This window comes from Oreochromis niloticus, linkage group LG1 (assembly GCF_001858045.2).
Source record: "Oreochromis niloticus isolate F11D_XX linkage group LG1, O_niloticus_UMD_NMBU, whole genome shotgun sequence".
Taxonomy (NCBI): domain Eukaryota; kingdom Metazoa; phylum Chordata; class Actinopteri; order Cichliformes; family Cichlidae; genus Oreochromis; species Oreochromis niloticus.
This window is the reverse complement of record NC_031965.2, coordinates 22,800,283-22,821,354: the sequence shown is the minus strand read 5'-3', so window position 1 is coordinate 22,821,354 and position 21,072 is coordinate 22,800,283. Positions and strand designations below refer to the sequence as shown.

General features: G+C 39.8%; 1 protein-coding gene across 3 annotated transcripts in view; it reads right to left on the bottom strand.

Annotated features, from left to right (window-relative positions):
- The window catches only part of furina (furin (paired basic amino acid cleaving enzyme) a), an 81,355-nt gene extending 61,586 nt beyond the window's left edge, over window positions 1-19,769 (bottom strand). Inside the window, exons 1-2 of one of the 3 annotated variants that reach the window (XM_019359026.2) lie at window positions 19,580-19,769; window positions 11,551-11,868 (exon numbers count right to left, since the gene is read on the bottom strand). In XM_019359026.2, the coding sequence (XP_019214571.1) occupies window positions 11,551-11,754 (204 nt within the window). In that variant the 5' untranslated portion in view covers window positions 11,755-11,868; window positions 19,580-19,769. Of the gene's footprint in view, window positions 1-11,550; window positions 11,869-15,265; window positions 15,370-18,996; window positions 19,285-19,579 lie in introns of those variants that run through there. The other 2 variants (XM_019359033.2, XM_019359036.2) reach the window with 2 other exon arrangements.
- Window positions 19,770-21,072: the final 1,303 nt, after the last annotated feature.

Here is a 21,072-nt window from a genome sequence, read left to right as displayed (position 1 = left end):
CAGCCCCCATCGCTCCGCTGTGGGAGAGCAGAGTAATGACTGAGTGCTGCTGGGCCTCTGCTGCTACATTTCCCAGGACCTCTGGTAATATGGGTGGTTCACTTCTTTGCTCAAGGCTTCAGATGGCCTCCTGCTGATCAGTTTATTCCCCCCACCCCCACCAATCTTTGCCTTTTTTGTCTGACTTCTTTTTTAAAAAGGAGAACAACAGTTGTTGTCAGGATGTGTCTCCACAAATACCGATTTGTTTCTATGTTCTCATGATGTTAGCCTCCTCTACGATTCCTGCACGTCGCAACACTGAGTTTTTTGACAAGACAGCATTTATTAGTTTGACCTATAGCAGTGTCATTTTGATTAATAACCCAATCTAAAAAGATTAAAAAAAAAACAGAGGTTCACAGAAACTTATCAGTGACTTAACTATAATGAGAATACCAAACAGAACGGAGCCGATAAATTTCACTGAGCCTTTGAAGTTGTCTCCATACCAGACACTGTTTTCCATCTTTGGGGAAATAGTCTGCACATACAAGTTCTATTGTGACATTTGCACAAATATGTGCACTGATTTAAACAGAAAAAACAAAAACAAACCCATGCCAGATGAAAATGTTGCTTAATAAATGAGTGGTTAAAAAGTCCTTTTGATGTATGGAAGATTTGAGAACACAAGCCTGTCATACTTGGAGATAATTATAAGAAGCCCATTGGCTTTTTCCGTGCACATTCTGGAACAACAACTTCACTGCATTAAAAGAACCAACAAGGTCAACCGTGCAACAAATGAACGAAAGGCATTTCTCCAGCAGTCCAACTTGTTTTGCAGCTGTATTTAAAAAAAAAAAAAAAAAAAAAAAAAAAAAAAATGAGTAGGCGTTGTTCTGCTTTGCTCCAACTGTATGAAGCTCATGCTGATGCATGATATGGGCAGACAGAAGCTTTCTTGGTTATTGAAAGAATTACATTGCTAGAAATTCACTGTCATTTACTCATCTGAAATCATTTCATCTACGAGGATTCCAGCAACAGCTTTTTACCTTTTTGTCATCTTTAACTACACAAAGTTGCTGCCCAGCCATGAATGCACCGACTTAACTGAGCATAAAGGCGAGAAAAAAAAAAAGACCAAAAAGGTACACACTATCACCATACAGTATGTGCGGCCAAGTCACATCTAAAATTACTTCTGCGACACACACACTGCTGCTGGTGTGAGGAGAGACAAGATGAGTACAGAAGTGTTTATTTTTTTTCCAGCAAGAATTAACAGACCATTGATTACCTCATTCACATGGAGCAATAAATGACTTCTAGTAAACAAACATGAATGTATATCAGCTGTAAGAGTGAAAGTAAAATGTTTAAGTCATTTTTTTATAAACATACTTTTTAAATCAGTCTTTCTATGCCTAAATATAAGAGCGGGCTAATAAGATACATTACAAAACTGATGCCTGGCAAAGAGGGTCAACTCAGGCCTGCAGGGCTTGCACAACAGTAGCTGAAACCTGGTCATAGTTTTGATAAACCGTTTTCAAAGAGAAAAAAAAAAACCAAAACAAAAAACCTTTGATTACAAGTTTAAGGCATGTTCATTTGCTGACAAAATCTGTAGTTAAAGCAGGATTAATCGGCTCAAACCTTCAACCCCTGCTGGCATTTTTATGGTAATTTCTATAAGCTCCAAACACAGACAAAATAAAATAAAATAATAAAAATAGTGTAATACAAAACTTTCACAATAAGTGTAATTTAATACTTGGCTCATCAATAAAAATGATTCCAACATCAGTTACAGCGTTTTGTGCTGGTAATGGATTAGGATTTAATTTCAGGTGGCTCTAAAGTCCTTGCTTTCAACACAGAAGTCTCCAGCAGAGCAAACAGGATAAGTCGATCTCTGCAGTTCATTAACTTTCAAAGAAGTGCAGCTGCACTGAGATGAAGTGAGATCTGGGTCTGCTTAGTGAGAGAGAGGCCGAAGCGTGGAATAAAAGGGAGCCTCTCTCATTAACAACAGCACAAGGGCCAGAGACACTGAAGAGATACACCACCCGCTGATGAGCAACCGTCCCAAGAAGAGAAACGATACATTCATTTCTAGATTAAAACAAAAAAAAATAAATAAAAAATCTTGCCCCTTTAATAGTTATGTACCAACTAACGGCCCAAATCCAACAGTTCAGCACTGGTTTGCACCATTCATTACTGAACTTCAAAGAAGCAAAGTCTAAGGCACATGCTACACTGACTGTACAGGGCTGCACACTCCATTGGAGCCATCAGCTCTCATTGGTTAAAGTGGACCAGAGCCACAGTACACAGAGTGGTGTGTTAAAGATTTATGAAGATATGGCACAAGTAAATCAGCTTACAAAATATGCTTAAGTATACTAAAATATTTAGAAGTACCAATCGACACAGCTGGTGTGTTTAAGCCACATTTGACTCAAGGACCCTTAAAGGCCCTCTGGGAACAGTAACATCATGCATGATGATGCACAAACCGTGATCCCAGTATAATAACCGTTGTCCCTCGAAGCTTTTGCTAAACACACACTGTAGACCAACTGATTCCGAATAATTTTAAGATCCTTGTAAATGTATCAATTCTATATGCCATATCTACCAGATAAATTACTGACGCTGTGTTTGACTACTGTATAATTCCTTTGGTGTTCACATTAGAGAAATGAGAAAGAAAAAAAAAAAAAAGCCTCTCTCAACATCAAGTCCAGAAAGGCTTTTCCCCAGACCTGCATGCGTTCTTTCCAGATGAATCCACTTTCCATGTCAGCTACAGGAAAAGCAAAGAACAATTTCACAGTTTGTGACATTTCACATTTCATATTTACTTCAAAGTAGGATGTTGCTAGTATCATGTTAGGTAGCTACAGCTCAGTGAATCAGAAAAGAGGCGTCGATTTAACACTTATTTAGCTATTATGAAGGTGCTGATCAGTCTCTTTTCTGGCAGATGAACACTGTGCTTGGCAGCACAAAGCAGGGGGGAGAAGAAGAAAAAGAAAAAAAAAGAAAAAAGCAGAAGCACCTGTGCGTGATTGTACAAATCATGCAGCGGAGCTCCTTTCAACACTCAGCAGGTAGTTTCTTCCCCATCATCTGTGGGCCAATCATAACGGCTCAGAAAATTTTCCAGCAAATTTCTTCAACCCCCCCCCACAGTTAATCGCTTCAGGTCTCCAGAGTCCAATTATGCATTCTGTTCCTTCAGTCTTTCTATGCTGATGCTTTTCTCTGATTCAAGGCTATTGTGCATAGTGATAAAGTTTCACCAGAAAATAATTAGTCCTTTTAGCAGGTAGTTACCATTTACCAGACCAGAGAATCTGTTTTCAGGTTTTGTAGCCAGAACACTTTTATTGCTAGACTTTTGACTTAGACCCTTCATCAAATCTCATTTTCTGCACATTTATGCTACAAAATAAAAGAAAGAAGATTTTAAGAAACAGCTTCTGCCAAAGCATGACATGCTAGGTACCACTCAAGTAACCAGGGAGAAGTCTTCAAACTAATTATGTAAAATGTACTTCAAACAGGCCTTATTTAAAAGACAAACTGTCAGTTTAAGTCAAGAAAATATACCTTCACTGTATGTCCCAGACACTGCATAAACACCACAATACTACACTGAACAAATTTAATAACAGAAACCATTCAGTGCTGCTGACAACACACTTTACTCAATGATTAAACCATGAGAAACTACTCATGTCCACGGGGTGTGACAAAGTCTGATTCAGAAAATGAAAAATGAGAAGACGGTGAGCGAGGAAAACAAACGCTGATCATAACTGAATGTAACCCAATCTCACAGAAACCTCCTTCACATGAAAGGAAACGTTACTTTTAACAAGCTCTGTAGATAAGTTCAATCCAACAGGGCCAGACAGTCCAATGTTTTGTTTTAGTTCAGTTTATGGATTAGTGCAAATATACTTTGTGACATGTTTTATTTAGCCTGCATCCGCAAATTAAAGTAGTTAAATAAACTTTATTTCACTGTGGCAAACCTTTAAAATCTTCCAATACACATAATTTACCACAAAAACTCTTAAGACACCTACGCCAAATGTTTTTCCATGAAATATGGCAGGTCCTGGATAATTTTAAAGAAAGAGGGGAGAGTTATATACCTGGCTCACCCACTTAAACGTAACATTATGTTCTGGGATTTGACATTTTCTGATGTCATTTTTACTCATTTAAAACTCAATGACTGGTTGGTAAGTGTTTGCTCGCTGTTGCTAGGTGAAATCAGTCACAGACAGGGTGCTACCACTGCTCACTGGCAGACTGGTGCAGTCGTCCGTAGTTTGAATGGAATATGACCTTCAAAGTAAGAGTTCCAGTTTGCCTCACTTTTCACAATAACGAGGAGGCTTTTGGTGCCGCGCCATTTAACTCTTTGCAATCAATTTCAGCTGTCGACTCCCACCAACCTTCAGCAAAAACTTGGGGTATACACGTTTCTCCAGTAACCAGCAGTTGCCAGGGGGTCGCCAACTGGTCTCTAGGCTTGTGGAACTGTGGGCTTAGATGCACAATAAATGTTGCAACACAATCAACACACCAAGTTAACACTTCTGTGTAAAAGTGATCATGCAAATTCTGTTGGCAATAATGTATTTGGTAAGAAAAACAAGAAATTCTCTCACTGCCCCATGAAGAAAATTTTTTAATTTGCCTGTAAAAGTTTAAGTTAAAAGTAATCTGGGGGAGGAAAAAAAAAAAGCTTACAAACTCAGCTTTATCTTTTGAACTAAGAACTGTGGGCTAGATTGAAGAGACGTTCAGGGGGCCCTAAGTGTGCTGCCGTGTCATGAGTTACTGAGACACAGGAGACTCATCACATGCACTTCATCAGAACTGGAGAATTTCCATCTTTTTTCACTACTCCTTTAATCTTGTGCTGGACAGAATATTAATCATCTTTAAGAAAAAAAAAAAAGAAAAAAAAAAGGGGGGCGGGGGGTGGTGGTCTTACCACTTCAAAAAGGAGGAAGAAATGAGCACATTAGATAGCAGAAACGGGCCAAGATGGTGCCATGGAGTACAGTGAGAGCACTATACAGAAACAATCCTCTCTTACAAGCAAAGCCCTGGGGTAGACCAGCAGAACAAGCTAGGAGGGCAGTTGGTCTCTAAATAGATCAGCATCAAGAACACAGGCGTTTTTATCCACCAGCAGCAACATAAAACCACTGCTCACAAGAAGGGAAGTGACAGGCTTCTGAGGACTTTGGCTTTGAAGTGAGTGAAGGAATAAATGAGCTATTGATTCATTATCCTTTTCCTTCCACCTCTGTTTATGAATAATCAAAGGAGGAAAAACTTACCAATACCAAGGAAACATTTTAATTACTTTAAATTATTATTCTTTTCTTATTAACGAACACTAGTATCCTTCACATTCCAGGAGCAGGAGGAAGCAGAAAAAGGTTCTACTGACACAAGCTCTTTGCAAGTAAAAGCAGCACTACTGTGTTAACTTCTAAGACTTCCAAGGAAGCACAAGTTAAAAATGATGACATGCCAACTTCCCCATTCTTTAGTAATTGGAAGACATGGCGTTACATAAATACCTCACGAGTACAAGCAGCATGATTCTTCAATAAAAGAAAGCGCAAGGCTGACCTGCAACATTTTCAGAAACTAGTTAAATATTGAGACTTTAAGCCACACCGTCAGTGAGGGAACAAGATGACAGCAGAAATGCACAATGTTAAAAAACACGTGATTTAAAAAAATAAAATATGCACAGCACTGGTTTCAGCTGATAAAATGAGAAATTATGACTATGTTGCTGCATTTTCAATTATGCCTTTGATCTTATTCCATCTGATCCCATTCACTGATCACACTATAATGATTTTTAACATTGTGTCAGTCCTTATCAAATCACATCTTACCACCAACAGCAATTCCCCTAATCCCATCTGACCATTTATTTAAATACCAGCATAATGGAGGAGCAATTGAAACAGATGTGCCACGAAAATTTAAGGTCCTCTTGAAAAACTGCAACGCAAGTCTGACGATCTGGGCAAGAAACTGGGTCTTTAAAATGTAAAATAACCATCCGGAGACGCAAGTTGGCAGTTAATACCCATATGCCACAGTGTGAGTCAGCAGTTTCCTAATTTTATTACCTTTACTTAGTTTTAATTATTCTCCTTATTCTTAAATGGCCCTATAATCTCGACGTAATGTCAAAGTGAGAGGCGTAATCTATTTGCAGACCACTTGGTCACCGCAACCCTTTACTTTTAAAAGAGATAGTCTGGTTAATTTGAGGCACGTTTACAGGAATGTCTTTGCCTTTAACAATCAAGGGAGGATGAGAAAAAAGAAAGACTTATAAAGGCAGCCAAGTAAGGGGTAGCACATAGAGGGAGTATAGCTCAGTTGTGACAGTTTGTGCACTTAGTGTGTCAAGAGTTTTACATGATTTGCTGCTATCAGACAACAACTTGATGGCAGCTTTCAAGTTTCTGCACCGTAAAACAACCAGCTCAACTCTCACAGTCTCTGGCTCGGTTTGATTGATTAGCAGTGACAGAAAAACAAACTGGACTTCAAGTGAAGTTTACCTTCAACACGACTTCAAGTACTAGCACCAGCAAAGAAAGACTGACGAGTTGCATCAGCCAGCACCAGCTGGGTGGATATTTTTGTGTTAAACAAAAAGGAGATCAAACTATATATAGTAAAAAAAAAAAAAAACCAACTGATTTAATGCCACTGTGATTCTGATTCAGCAGCCCCAATACAAATACTACAAAACTGAATGAGAAAATGTCAAATCAAAGTTAAACATCCATTACCATTTTAAAAAAAAACACAACACATATCCCTGACTCACTGCTTTGGGTCAGCCAGCTAGACTTTGGTTGCCTGTGAATCCCCTGCTCTACAGAACAACAGATGACACATAGATTACTCAAAAGGAAAAGTACTCAGTAGCTGCAGTCATAAATCCGACTGGTATATAAAGAGACATAATGCGCTGAAGTCAGCTGATTCTGCAGTTTACAGCATGGAGTTACACCACATGAAATCGAATCACTCATCAAGCAAAATTATCTCAAACTTATCTACCCGACTCGTGCAATGCATAGTGTACGATTTGTTAATCTTTTTGTTTACAGAAATGTCTTCGCCCAGGGTTTGGTCCACTAGGCACATCAGAGTTTGGACATGTCCATCATTGGTGGGTTTTATTTTGCCAATTTACTTCTCTGCCTCTTTTGAATATGTCAGTGAATTACAGACTTGTACAGGGTAACCATCTGAAGATGAGGCCTCCTTGGGTGGCTGTAGCTCAAGTGGTAGAGCAGGCCATCTAATCGGAAGGTTGTTGGTTTGATCCCTGGCAACTAACCCCAAGTTGCTCTCCGATGTAGCAATCAGAGTGTGAATGTTAGATAGAAAGCACTAGAAAGAAAAAAAAAAAGTACTTATGAATGGGGCACATTGCATAAAGTGCTTTGAGTGCTCAGGTAGAGCAGAAAAGAGCTATATAAGAACCAGTCCATTTACCATTCCTTTTTGTTGTATTGAAAGAGTTATACACAGATGTTGCTCTAGATTCTTAATAGTATGATTAGCAAATCTAAACAGTGGAGACCTGACATTGTAAGTTAAAAAGGTAAGACAAAGCACCACTGTGGAAGTTTCCATTAAACTGTCAAGACTCATAAGGTGGTTTGAATAACTAACCTTATGATTAGCAGACGTCCCTGCCAATCACTTTATCCCCAGCTTTTATTGGTCCCAATTTTCGCCCATATCGTCTAATTTACAGGATCAGGATGGGACACGCAGCGATAACTATATCTAATAATGGCTGTTGGATTGATGGGTAATTTTAACCTATGAACTGCAATTAATGCAGACACCTTCATGAGAACATGCTCACGTGTCACATAAAAATTGTGGGTTGGTTAAGGGAGAGGTTGTATGGATGCCATAGAGCGAGCAGCATGAGTGAAGGCGAAATAAAAACAACCATCATCAGCGCTATAAAACCTGCTCAGCTGCAGTCTTTGATCCTCCCCTCCAGCTCCCCTGCTTAATTTGAACACCTGCACACACCGAGCCACACGCACAGCCCCGCTGCTCACACACGCCACGCCTGGCCACACATCGCTCACACAGCAACTCTCACTTCCCATCAGCTGTAGGCAGAAGGGGCAAACAGATTTGTTTGTTTCCATCTCTGAAGGAATGACTTCATTTTAATCAATGAGCAGTGATGTTATGCCGTCGGGGCAGCGCAGAGCATGAGCACATCTTTATTTTAGTTATCACTTATTGTTATAGCTAACCTTTCAAAGATCATCAGCAAAATGCCAGGGACTGAACAGATGTGGGCGTTTCATGTCATTTACTCTTAAGGTTTTATATGCAAGTGGATGTCTCCTGAAGCCTGTGCCTAAAACGGTCAATTCAATTAGAGCTGCAATGGGGGATCATTTTCACTACCAACTATTCTATTGATTTAATAAAAGACATCTGTGAAAACATCTCATCGGTTTTACAGATCTATAAATGTCTTTGTCTCTGTGTGTCAAACAGCTCAAAATACCCAAAAGACGTTTGAACCACAGACCTCTGGAACAAAAAGCAGATTGGCATTTCCACCCATTCCTTAAAACCAAAACAGAGTTCTGGTATTCAATGCTTTAATAAACTGAGTGCCTGCTGCATCTTTGTTAAGACAAAATCATTAGAAAAAAGGTTAATCTTCTTGAGTCATCATTAATTTTTTTTGTCCTTTTCACACTAACCTTGAGTGCACACAGAGGAAGTGAATGTTGGTAACGATCGGTAATCCGTCTTGTGAATTTCTCTTTGATAAATCAAACTCAGGTTTTCATGTAATGCCAGCAGCCCAGCATGTGCACATTAGGACACAGGTAATGGTGGAATTCCTTAGCAGCATAAGATGGCTGCCATAGTTCTTCCTGCAGAACATGTACGAGGTCAGGGCTGCTGCCTTTTTCAGCAGGATAGTGGATCTAATGTTGGGTTGTATTTACTCAACTATTCTCAAAAAACAAACAAACAAACAAACATGTATACCATTTTATGGATCGAACTTAAAAAAAAAAAAAGTTTTTAAATGGGAGGTTTAATAAGAGGGATAACTGATTTAAGTGAAAACCTGGAACATCTGTTTTTCATTCAGTTCATGTTTCAGACTTCAGAGACCTCAAGGCTTTACTCAGCATCTTTCCAGCTAACTTTATTAAGCCTGCTTTGTTAGACAAACCCACGCTCTGCCTTTTTTCCTGTCTTAGATGCTGCGTCAAGACTACCTCATCAATCTAGCTCTGGTCAGACAAAACGGTCCATTTTCCTTCCATAAAACATCATAAAATCTTTTAAGTTGCTGAGACAGGCCGAACCATGCAGAACCTCATCTCCAGAGTGCAGTTTTGTAACTACATGGGTGTAATTGCTTTGTCTGGGTTTCTTGTTATTCACAGCCAATACATAGTTAAAGGATTAAATGTGTAGGATTACTCACTAGTCTTCATGCTGTGATTCAGAGCACAAATAACATTCCTAGTCACGACCAGTAATACCATATGGTGCAGTGCGGAATATTGTTCCCTGAAAACAAGGTGAAGCTACACGGACTGAAACATCTGCATAAATACCTGCTTGTTCCTCAATCATTTTCTAAACCAGAAAAATTGCATATTTATAAAAACAAAAGTAATACAAGTGCACACCGGCATTCAAAAAGGAAACAAATGGGTCACTACCTACGAGCTTACCTCAGTCCCACCTCTGTCAGTTGTGTTAGTGTTTTTAAAATCAAGTATTATTTACATGTATAATTTGAATTGGTTTGAGTTGTTGGTGAGTGTTTAACACTGTTCAATATCATAAAAATAATCAACCATTTCCCATTCATGTTTATTTTACAAATATATCCAGTTTTCACTTTCTTGGGGTGAAACATAGATCCAGTGTAACACAGCTCTGTCACATATACTTAAAGTTACTTGTTATGATTGTTTCATACAGAACAAAACAATTTTGAAGCTTGAAAAATCCATTTCCCCGAGACATGTTGGCCACATTTCATTCCGAGAAGAAATAAAAATAAAAACTTTATAGGGACTCATTACTATTTCACACAGACGTATAAAACAATTTAAAAGGAGGTTATTTATTTAGATACGTTTCACAAGCTGCAGTATTACATCTGTGGTTTTATTTCATACATGGGTACTGGCTCTGTGTTGACTTTGAAGCTTATTACTCCTGTGTGACACCTGTTGAGCCATTTTTTCCCCCCCGACTGGGTTAGCTGTTAATCACCGATACATGACAACAATTCAGCTTTTGAACAATAGTCAACACAAAGAAGGCACTCCTTCATGCTGAAAGACTAAATTAACTTTTCCCCTCTTTCTTTTGCAAGGGGAGGGTGTGATAAAGTTGAAGGATAACTTTGTTAATTGGTTTCCATCGAGTCCAAACAGGAAGTCATAAAAAGTGCCTGAAGATTACAGGAAATAATTATCTGTAAGTTGTCGGCCATATCTTCTGAGCTTTGAAAACTATGGGCATTGTAAAATCTTCATTTTAAAGCTTTCACATATTGAAAGCAGTTCTAAAAAAAAAAAAAAAAAGATCAGTACCAGGTTTAGGAATATGCACAACAATCTGCTCATTATTCAGTGTTTTCACTGTTGTCTTTTTTACTTAGATTCTTTAATATCGTCATCAATAAAAACTATAGAAGTTATGAGGCGTTTCCTGCTTTAGGGGAGGTTTGTATGTTTGTATACTGCAGTTTTAGCCTACAGACTGAACTAGCTCACTACCCAGCTCTACAAAAACAAAACAATAAAATAAACGCAATCAAAGTGACAAACAATCAGGGTTGATTTTTATTTTATTTTATTTTTTTTAAGAGTTTTCAAAAATCAGATTTCTTGGAAGAAATTCCTGCTTCCTGTAGAACCCGTCTCATAACAATGATCATGTAAAAAAAGCACTGGCAGGACAGGTAATACATAATGCTTCCATCACACCATAACAATACAGTCACACAATGGGCCAAAGAACAGAAAACCGGTTTTAACTGGAAACATCAACAATGTGAAGAAATCAGAGTGCTTGTCTTCTGATGAGAAAGTTTGCTCTCAGACTGCTGAGCTAACAGCAAGCCAGAAAACAATGGCTTTAAAAATAATCACTAAAATCATCAAGAAACTCTCATAACTGATTTCATAAATGTTTAGAGAATATAATAACAGAATTTACCAAGTCAGACATTAGACATAACAAGGACACACTGTGTTCATTGCTGCAAGCCCACCTTCTTTCTTCAGGAATTAGATAAGCCCTATATTTAGATAGTCAAATTGAGGTTTGTTTAAATTTCATATGAACTGTTTATAACCCCTAATCAAGAGTACTTCAGGTCTTTAACACTCCCATATGAAAACAATGCAACAGCAAATGCAGGAAAAGAAAAAGAAAATGCAGCTTATTACTTACGTGTCCATAGTTGATGAATCCATGTTTGCTAGCAATTTGATCAGCTTCCTCCTGACCTCCAGGTATGTGGACAGCCCATGTGTTGGTGTAGACCTTCTGACCCTGTACCGGTCCACAAACCAGCAACACCAACAGAGGCCCAAGCAGCAACTCCAGCAGCCTCAACCTGCGGCCTACGGAGGGAGATGGATGGCCAGTAGCCATGGGTTCCCCTAGTGCAGCACAGTCACTGAGCACAGCGCCTCACCAACAGGCCGGGGCTGCTCACAGTACATGCAGGTGCACGGAGCGTCAGAGAAAAGAAAAGTCACAAATCACCTGAAAAGAAAAGGCAAAAATAACAAAAGGTACAGTATTAAAACAAGATACCGCAAGTTTTTAAACTAACAAAAGATTTAAAGATACACAAATCAAATTTCCACAGAACACAAGAACAAACACACGCAAGGGAAGGGGGGGAAAGAAAAAAGCAAACAGTTCAATTTTAACCTTATCGTCTTCCTTTATGTTCCTTAATCCACCAAATAAAGGGGAACAAGAAAGAAATAGGCTTGGTGTGGAAGTTTACAGATTTTAAAATACACTGTAATGTGACTGCTGAGGTGTTGCAAAGAAAACTGACCACATTAAATATGTTAATCTGTTTTGTTCATCCACGCACGTTGCAGCCCAGCTAAAGACAGCCATTTGATAATCCCACAGGAAGAGCCGGACGCCCAGCCCCAAAATGATGTTGCGGTCAGACATGCAGCGGCAAATTTTGGTGTTTATGCTCTCTTGGGAGGATACAGTAGATGCCCTTTACAAACAAAAAAAAAAAAATGCTGAGGTATACTGAGTTGGCAGCAGAGGTGGAGAAGTGTGGTTGGAAAGCTAGACTACGCCCTGGATGCTGGGGGAATCACAGCAGAGGCAGTTTCGGTATGAGGTGCAGGATCGGCTTGAGGGAGGAGTTTGAATGCCTGAAGGTAGCAGCGGCAGCCACCGAATGGCTGAGGCTAAAGGACAGAACATCAAGTGTTAGAGGAGAAAAAAAAAAAAAAGTTTCCGATTTGAGTGATGCCATTTCTTTGTAAAATGCTGACTGATGTGTTATCAGCCACTCATTGGAAAACATCTAACACAATCTTATGAATGAGACAAAGCAATTTATCTTATCAAGCCACAGCAGCCAGTGCGAGCAGAGAGATCTCAGCTTGCAGTGATTGTTTGCTGATACAATTTTGCGTCTGAGCTGTTGTTTAGAGTCAAGGTCAGCTGTGGCTGTTGAGACCATTATCCAAAGTGCTAACTCTGTTGTAATCTTAAGCTCACTATGCTGCACTAAATAAAGTGCTTCCATTCGGCCTTTTCATTGCATCTGCTCTACTGTGGGACGGAGCTTTCCATCCTTTCGCAGGTGTTACAGCCTCTGTGTTAGCCATTCGACAAATTAAAAGACTTGAAATTAACTCGCACTCCAAATGAACAAACAAGCGCTTCGAGATTTCCCTGAGCAGTTTGTTGTGAGGCACGAATGATATGTTAAGAGGTGGAAGGAAAATTTAGCTGTGAACTTGGAGTCACTTTTAGGTACAGTGTTACCAAAGACACAGATTAAAAATATCCCACCAATCCATTCATCACAACAACAGCACCCAAAACAAACATCATCTTTACTATATGAATATATTACATATATTTACATCACACACACACACACACACACACACACACACGTTGCTTATCTAGGTTTGAGGTGCGGTAGGAAGCAATCTACATTGGAATGTTTCATCCCTGTCAACTTTTTCCTCCAGTTCTTCCCAGGAGGACACTGCAGCATTCCCAAGCCAGGCAAGAGACAACATAATTTCTCCATCAAGTTCTGGGTCTGTCCTGGAGGTCTTGTTTCAGCTGGTCATGTCAAAAATCTCTCACTTGGGAGACATCCAAGGCAGATGTCCAAATCAGCTCAAGTGGACCGACACAACATCTCTTAGAATTCCAGGATTTTACACCAGAAAAACCCATTAATCAACAGATAAGTGTCCAAACCTTGTGTGCTCTAAAGCTTTTTCATTTGGTTGCATTCATGTCACAAGTTAAAGTACAAATTTAGACAATTATATGACTGTGACCCTACTATCCTACCCATCATGCTTAGGCCACATCTCGTATCACTTAGAACTTGATACATGAGCCATCAAGAACAGCCTGATACTTCTGTCCACGCCTTGAGATAAGGAAAGACATCTGGATCCAGATTAGTTTGTTACATTTTCTTCATTAGAACATCAAGACAATGTCTTCTGGGTTTCTGATTTAACACAGAGTCCTTCCAAAATTCCTGGAACATGACCCCCATCGACACCAAAGTTTAGTCACTTGTAATTCGGGAAAACCAAACCTTTTAGTGACACTATGAGTAAGCCTGAGAAAACTAACAAACTCAAATCGATTATGACACTTTCAATGACTATCTACTCACTATTTTGTCGTTATCAAAAGCTGATATTCTGCTGAACACTCAACACAATTCAAGGCTGCTTCCCAGGAACCTCTGCACTGTGAAAAGTCAAAATACCTCTAACAGCAATTTGTCCTAAATGTGCAACTTTCAGCGTGATTTTTTTGTTAGGTTTATATCAACCATGATGTTAAAAAAAAACAAAAAACAAAAAACAAAAAAACAAGAGGGAGAGGGAGAGAGAGAGAGAGAGAGAGAGAGAGAGAGAGAGAGAGAGAGAGAGAGAGAGAGAGAGAGAGAGATACAAATATGTGGTAGATCTCCATCACTTCAGTATTAAAGTTTCTAGAACAATGGTGGCTATACTATTGCTCCAGTGGTGGAGCTTATTGCTCAGAAACACAGGGGAAGTCTCCTGGCATAACCTCTTCTTTTGCATACGTGTCAAAACATCTTTATCTTTTGTTGCCAGATGCTATACACTGTAACAAAATGTCTTTGGTAACTGTATTCCCTAACACAAATACCAGATTAATGCAGAGTCTGCCAACTCACTTGAATTAACAACATCTACCTTTTAAAAGCTCCTTGTTATCTGGAATAAATAATGCATATGTAGAACTGACAGGCTGCATGAGGTGAGGACTTAAAAGTGTACATCAAACATCAGAGTCCAGACATTTACTCATCCCTTTACTAGGTCCGACTTTGTTCAGTGTGTTGTGAAGCTACAGGTCACATCATTAGCAAAAAGCAAGCAAACAGGTCAGCCCGACTGTGGCTGACCCGGCAAGCTGCTAATCTATGTCAGGACGTTTCAAGAGTAGATTTTGATTGCATAAATCCCTTCACATCAGAAACAACTATAAATAAAAAGTGACATGTATAAGAAAGCGAGCAGAACAAATCAGGTGTCAGAAATGCATCTCAAAAACACCCAAATCCCTCCATCGACTGTTAATTCCCCCTCTCTGCTCAGATAAGCCTGTTTTACAAACAGAAATATCTAGCCAAATTAAAAAATTAATCCAAACACGCCATATTAATTAGATGTTTACCTTTTTATTGCCCACTCAATTTGTACTGAAATAGACACACAAGAGTTTGCTCCTGTGTGGATTTTACATCCTTCTGAAAAGCTCAAAGGTTACAGCTACTTAAACAAATATTTGCATAAGTATTAAAATTAGGTTAAAATGATCAAATTTTTCAAATTAAAAGGAGTCAAGCACTCAAAGTATTACAGATGAACATGATGGCATAACTCACTTAACTTTGTCTTCTTTCCTTTAATGCAGTAAGTATCAGCGAGTGGCCGATCCCTGTGCTCTGTTTGGTTTCACACGCACCTTCTTTAAAGCACATTTGCCTGTGACCTCACCTCAGTGCTCAACCACTCAGTTTCTCCAACGTCAGCTTGGAAAACCCACATACCGTGGCCCAACAACCGCTCAACTACTTTACAGTCTGCGAGAGACAAAGACGAAGCCGACTGCTGGGCTGCGAGGTCTTTAGTGTTACCACGGTAAATGATACCATATGTCAGACTGCGATAACACAGGTTATTACAGAAAAAACCTGCGCCATATTATAATTAGCCAAGTATCATTAAACTCAAAGGATAATACCGCCCTCATTACCGATCTCATCAGGACAATTTAGAAAGGAAAACAGTTTACACCTCATCAGTTTATTGTTTACATTTTAATGAGATAAAAATGAACTCAAATGCATTTAGCCCATATGACCCTTTGAGAAATACAAATATCTGGCAATTATGATTCTCTCTCACATTGTGACATACACAAAAATCAATATTTCTCCGTTGGCGGACTCAAATAGCCTCCAGAGGGTTCTGAAGATAATCTGTGTATGTAGCAGAGTGATGAAATGACAATAACAATACTGATAAGTTAAATCATGAAAATGCTACGAACAACATAATAAAAATTAAATTAGTGCTCTCTGCTAAATATTGCAAGAGATTACTGGAGAAGTGGAGTCAAGCCAAAAATATTCTCTAGTGTGAAACGGAGAACCCTCAGTGCACTACAGCAAGTGTTCCCATCCAGGATACTACAAACCATCAACTTCTACTTCTTTAAACTGTCTACAAGCACAAGTCAGCAATTCTTGGACATCTACGGTAAAGCAACACTTTGTAAAACCACAGCGTTTCTGAATGTGTAGATTAGAATCCTCAGGGACAATCTGGCACGTCCAGTCAATTGACATGTTGTGATGCCACGCGTTTACATTGCCTAGCATGCCCTACAACAACCCCAGACATTTTTTTTCCCCTTTCATACATATGCAAGAGCACTGTTCTAGCCAAAAGTGCAAATAAACTTGTTTAACCACTTAGGGCAAAAAGCACACCAGTGAGTACAACCAGGATATGAAGGCATGCAAAGAGGAGATACGAGAACCTGGTGGCGTGCAACCCAGTCACAAACAAATGACAGAGCCAAACACTCGCCTGGATGGAAATGACTGCTAAAAATAAAAGCGTTACTTAAAATTTCCAGGGAAAACATTACCTAGCCTACTTTTATGCTTTCATTTGACTTTTAATGTGTCACTGTTGTTGCCCTATAATGCTCCTGCTGCTGGTGGCACCCTGTGACAACAGATGCACATTTCGAGTTAGGCAGTCTGTCATCGGAAACTACCCTTTATTTTGTTCCCACTAATAAATGCTGTTGCCTGCAAGCTGCAACCGCCAATAACACTTTCACTGTTTTTCATACATCTTTATAAATACCATTATTCCAAATTTCATTTAAATATCATGTTATAATTTTGAGGCTATATCACCCACCCCTAGTATCATTACCAGTATTTGGCAATTTCAAAATCTGACGTTCCAATATGTCACACAACATTTTTTCCTTCTTTCAGAAACAGATTTCTTTAACATTTGTTATGCATTTACTTGTTTACAGCTCTGCTAAGATCAGCTGGTTGTTGCGTTCCAAACCCATGTTGCCAACAGGAAGTTGCAGAGTACCCTCTGGTTTAAAAACATAAAAATAAATAAAATACTACTATCACAATATGCATTTTCGACATTTCTAACATGGTTGAAAGGAGTTTCTCACGCGTTTACTTTTTTTAAAAAATTTTGATTAATCAGCTGTTCTAAATGGTGATGAGCAAAAACCAATCAACCTAACAATGATCGTTTTTCTAAAATGGATTTATCAATAACCTCTTAATAGGTTATCCTACTCCTGTTAGAGACAGAGGTAGGATTATTCCCCTCCCCCTTTTCCCTCAGATACTTAAGAGTAACCTTCTAAAAGAAGCCGACTGAACCAGCAGAATATTCGTGTTTCTATCCTTCCATGTGCTGAGGAAAGCCTCTGGATGACACACAGGTTTCACTGCTGAATAAAGCAGGAAAACAGAATTCATGGCATTTTGAGAAGTGTAACTGCAGTGTTAACTTTTTCCCGTCACAGATTTCCACTGAAGAACTAAAGAACTCAAGATGAAGCCTGCTTTTGAAATAGATACCTGTATTATTGAAGGGAAAGAAGAAGAAAAAGGAAAAGAGCTTTGGGACCACTACTTGTTCACATGTGCTTTTAAAAAGTGTTTAAAAAAATAATTTTTTAAACACCACTGTGCATCTTTATAGAACGAGCCCTGTGTTAAACCTAAACCTGGCACAGCTGCAAGTATAAAACCCTTTTATAAAACATCCAAGCTAAACCTCTCCTGTTATTGTTTATGCTCTTGAATGCAGGTTTCTAATAGCAGGGGCGGCTTTTTATTCATCCCCGGGGTGCATGTTTTCACCATTTTCCCATTTTTTGTGTATCCCACCTTCTTAGACACACAACTATAACCAAACACATCATCAGTGCAGTGTTCCCAGTTTTAAAAAAACCTTCATTGTCCACAGAATATCATGTGCTTTGCTATCATTTTTTGAGAGTGAGCTATAATTTTTATTATTAAACCTATTTGAGGGTTACTGGAGAATTGATTATCACCCTGCCCTATTAGTGCTTGCAAACAACACACACACACACAAAAAAAACCCCACCATGCTCATCTGCCCCCCCCCTCTGGAACATGCGTTTTGTTCCAGTGTTGTCATCTAACTACTTCTCCAGACTTCCTGCTGCAATTTCAGCATCATATAAACACCTATGTAATATTTTTTCCGACCCCGAGAGCTCTTTGTAAATTTCAGTTTTTCTTAAAAGAGCCAAGAGCACAGATGAATTACTTTAAAAATCTGGTATGACAAGGAAAAGCTTGCTCAGATCTATAAAGCATCAAATGCTTGCATTGAGAACAACATGCATTGTGTTTTTGTAATGTGGTACATGTCACTGCATGCAAAGAGCTTTACAGTTTTGTTTTTATGTTTATCCATAACGATGAGCAGCTCTATATTGCCACAGCAGAGAGATAAAATTATCAGTAGGTGTAACAATAATGGGAAAAACAGAGGCACAACAAAAGCAGGTCAGCTCCCACGATCAGTGCAGCATATAGTGTGACACTTAATATTCAATGTTCAGTCACATTTCATAAACCCCAAAAGAGATTTTCAGGGAAAGCTAATCCAGATTATGTCTTAAACTATACAAGACATGCATGTAAACTACAGCAGGCCAGACAGCGAGGTTAATAACTTCACCCCCAACAGTACTTAAACTACTCACATGTGCCAAATTAACAGCAATAGCTGATCAGGACATTACTCAAAGCAAACTGTGTGTCTCAGTCTCCATATTCACTGGATATACAAGAGTTCCTATAAGCTGCATGTGGCAACAACAAGTACTTAGCCTTCAGAAGACGGTAGCAGAGATTAACTGCAGTACAGATCAGGAAGGAGGAAAAAAAACTTCTTTCTCGGGCCTTAAATGCCACGAAAAAAAAGGGGGGAAACGCTTTGATGTTTACCAGCTAAAGTTGAGAGGTTTTCGTGTGTCAGCTGACGGCGAAGCTGCTGCGAGTTTGCGGTCGCTTAAACTCACCTCACAGGTTAAGTCCGTGACAACAACACGCTGTCATAATTTGGCTCGGAGCAAGAGGTTGGAGCTGATCCGATGATGACTCCTGCGCTTGACAAATATGTCTGAAACTGTAACCGCGCCGCGATTAACGCAAACTTGACGCCGCGGTAGGCTGAGCTATTCCGCCTCACAGGTGCCTCCCCTTTTTTCCCCCCTCTCTTCTCCCTCTCTCTCGTCTCATCCGCCCCTGGCGAGCATTTCCTCACATTTTACTCCTCACAGCACGGATCACGAACACCACGATTTTTTTTCCTCCTCCACTCCGCAGGAACAGCCACAGAAACCAGACGCGGCGCAGTCGACGTCAGCTCGGCATGTGTGTGTGTGTGTGTTTGTGTATAGGCGAGAGGTCTCCCCCTTTTTCAAGCAGACACCCACAAACTGACAAGATAACAAACAAAAAAAAATATCAACACGTCGTCCGGTTCTGCCCTGTGTCACGGACCCGGTGGTCCTGACACCGAGGGCTCGGTAAACTTGGCAGCCCAAACAAGTAACGGCACAAGCTAAAGCAGACAGGAAACTTACCGACGGCTCAACTTACCAGCTGTCGTTTACATCCTGCTCCACACGGCTTGTTGCTGTCTCACACCGCGGTGTTAGAACCGACGACGACGCGACGAAACCGCAAAAAAACTGATAACAGCGAACTGCTGGTTATAAATAGTCATGATAACCCTCCGGTGTGTGGCTGAGTGGTCCGTACAAGCCCCAGGAAATACGTCACGGCCGTGAATATAGCGGAGACGTTAGAGGAAAACTACCGAGCTGCGGCGCTGCTACAGCCCCACCTGCCGGCCACAGGCGGCGTCGCACCCTCATGCCGACACCGAGGCTGTGTCCGGCAGCTGCCAAACACGCTATTGATTCCTAGAGGGGTCATTTATTATAGTGAAAAACACGCAGTGGATGCCAATCTGTTATGTGTGCGTGACTGTATGCCAATAAAGCTTACTGTAGTTGAGAAAACTGCTGTTGGCCCCATTAATTTACCAGCTTCCTTAAACTTTAAAAGGTCGGTTAAAAAAACCCAAAAAAAAAAACCATGCATTTATATCACAGTGCAGATTATGACCTTTTGGCATATGTGGAAAATAACCTATATGTTATCTGAAACAGGTTTAATGCGTTTTAAAAAGCACATTTGCAGCATTTGGTCCAAGCCTGATGGCTATAATTTCCTTTGTTACAGTTTTCTCCACACAAACTCTAATAGTTTTTTTTTGTATGTTTGTTTATTTGTTTTATCTCATGATGCTGTCTTGTTCTTTTCTCCTCAACAGACAAGTGGTCATAGTCAATAGCTGCCACTCCCAGAGCCTGGTCCTGTCCAAGGTCTTTTCCTGTTGAAAGGGAGTTTTTCCTTCCCACTTTCACAAGGGCTATCTCATACAGAGTCGTTGAATTATTGGGTTTTTCTCCCGATTACCTTCCAATGTAAACAACTTTGATTCTGTTTAAATTCTTCACAATCAGTCCCTTTGATGTATACCTGTATAGTAAATTTACATTTACACAAAATCTCAAAGCACACATGGGTTTGCCTCAAAGCATGCAAATGACTGGCTTAGACCAAGGAGGACCCCTATCACCTCACCGTAGGAGGGTCTCTATGTGCCTTTGAGGTACCCCGGCTTTTACCCACAGTGCAAAGACATGCATGTTGGGTTAACTGGTGAATCTAAATTGGCTGTAGGTGTGAATGTGAGTGTGAATTGTTGTCTGTCTCTGTGGGTCAGCCTTGGGACAGACTGGCGACTTGGCTAGGGAGTACCCCACCTCTCCTTCCATAATAGCTGTGGTAGGCTCCAACCTAACCCTGAATTAGATAAGTGGAAGTAAATGGATGGATGGAAAACTCATATGTTAATAATACTGTATAGTCCCTGATTTTCTGTGTCAGATTTAACCCGACTGTAATTAGATGCATGCACCATGTGGCCTGCCCCTGAAGCCAGCGCCTGGTTCCCTTCCATATGGGGACGAACTCAGCACCAGGGTTGCATGTCATTAATTCATCTCTCTCACTCCATTTCC